At 51.4% G+C, this 1,948-nt stretch overlaps 1 protein-coding gene across 1 annotated transcript in view; it reads right to left on the bottom strand.

Annotated features, from left to right (window-relative positions):
- Nucleotides 1-1,948, bottom strand: part of NFATC2 (nuclear factor of activated T cells 2) — a 135,037-nt gene that overhangs the window by 53,863 nt on the left and 79,226 nt on the right. Inside the window, exon 6 of the mRNA XM_045295332.1 lies at nt 691-831. Coding sequence (XP_045151267.1) covers nt 691-831 — 141 coding nt within the window. The remainder of the gene's footprint in view (nt 1-690; nt 832-1,948) is intronic.

Raw genomic sequence — 1,948 nt, 5'->3', positions numbered from 1 at the left:
GTAGAGTTTCAGGGATAATGATGATTAATTGGCCCTAAACGTTCACTGCAGGGGTTAAAACAAAAAAGTAATTCAGAAGGATAATTGCAACAGAGTCATCGCGCAAACTGCGCAGCCAATGAGGACCGAATAAGAGCTGAGAGCAAGGCTGTATCTGATTACGCAGCACAGAACCTGGGTGGTCACAGGATGGACTGAGGATGTTTACTGTTATTGTGCTATATGCATGAGGAGATAAGAGGCCCAGAGAGATCGGGTCACTGGTAGGAGATCAGGGAGCAAGCAAGTGGCCAAGCCCAAATATGAGGCCAGGATTTACAGGGTCAGCAAACACCTCATCTCCATGCTGTCCGGCCTCCTGTGCTAACAACTGCAACAACAACAAAAACCCCTTGCTTCTCTATGTGGAAAAAAAAAACAGCAACAACAGGAGTGGGGAGGAGGAACAACCTGAACGTCCAATACCACCACACAGGGCCAGCTGATATAACTGTGGATTATTCTCATCAGGGTGAACTGTGTCACCCTTACAGTCACTGTGGGCATGAGAAGCACGTCCCAGTGAGTACAAAGGGCAGGGTATAAAACTCCACTCAACAGCATCTTTGCCCAAGCCATGCCATTTACAAGAAAGGTGTCATCCTGCAGCTGCAGAATGGGGAGGAGCGGCGAGCGTAAAGGTTGCCTGACCTGTGGTCTTCTCAGTAAACACAACCTTGGACTCGGCTGTGAAGTTCTGCCCCGTGAGGATCATCTGCTGGCCCCCGTACACCAGGCAGCTGTCGATGTCCTGTCGTTCAACCATGGGTAGCTCATGGGCAGACCGCTGGGCTGCGGGGGAGAGAAAGAGGAAGAGCCGTGATGAGCGGGAGTCCAGATTTTCACTGTGATGTGACACCTGACCCCGCCCATACCATGCCCTGCTCACCTGTAGCAGCCACCCTGTTGTCATGGCCAGTGGGGGGCCCTCGCCCCTGACCACCTGTGATTCCAAGGGCCAGGCCTCTCCTTAGAGGGGAGGATGAGGTGGCAAAAATTGACATTTTCTTTCTTTTTTTTAATAAAAGGAACGGGCAAACTTATTGTTGCATGAAGTTTTAGTTGGATATATTTTCTTATCTGCACTTGACGGGATTGAGCATTTAAACCAGTGGTTCTCAACCTTCCTAATGTCTTGGCCCTTTAAAACTGTTCATGTTGTGGTGACCCCCCAACCATAAAGTTATTTTTGTTGCTACTTGATCACTGTCATTTTGCTACTGTTATGAATTGGGCAACCCCTGTGAAAGGGTCATTTGACCCCGAGAGGGGTCACGACCCACAGGTTGAGAACCGCTGATTTAAACCATCAGACCCAATTGCTGAAGGTTTTCGACAGATGGGCAGTTTATTCCAGAACCTCTTCCTGGTCTTCAAGACCCCTGTGGATGGCCCAACCCCTCTGACTTGGCGCCTAGAATTGCCCTCACTCTTCCGGGCTCCTTGCAGACACACTATTCCAGACACACCCTTCGTGGGCTCCCCTTGGACAGTTTGTGCTCACTGCTTTTGCCCAGGTGGTTCCAACCCTGTGGTCGCCATGGCTCTCTCCCTCACTTCTTACAGGTTTCCACCCCAATGTCACCTCCTCAGAGGGGCTACCCTGAACCAGCCCCCCACCCCCAGTTCAAACATCGGCACCCGTCTCCACCTCCTCCTCTCCCCCGTGTGGCACTTCACCTTCCCTTTGCTGTTCTTTGTGGAACTGTTCGCTTTGGGGTCTGTTACACAGGTAAATAGCCCCTGTTGGTTTGTCTTTCTGCTGTCCCTCCCCAAGTGCCAGGAGGAAGGGGCCTGACGCTGTGCGCCAGTGAAAAGTCCAGGGCAGGGGAGAAGGTGCCGGAGGTAGGCAGGCAGGTAGGTGGATGATAGATACACACACCCTTCTCAGTAGAAGTATCTGTCTTGA

The sequence above is a fragment of the Echinops telfairi genome, unplaced genomic scaffold (assembly GCF_000313985.2).
Source record: "Echinops telfairi isolate 266 unplaced genomic scaffold, ASM31398v2 ScPeMD7_5592;HRSCAF=6446, whole genome shotgun sequence".
NCBI classification, from domain to species: Eukaryota; Metazoa; Chordata; class Mammalia; order Afrosoricida; family Tenrecidae; genus Echinops; species Echinops telfairi.
This window is presented reverse-complemented; position numbering and strand designations above follow the sequence as displayed.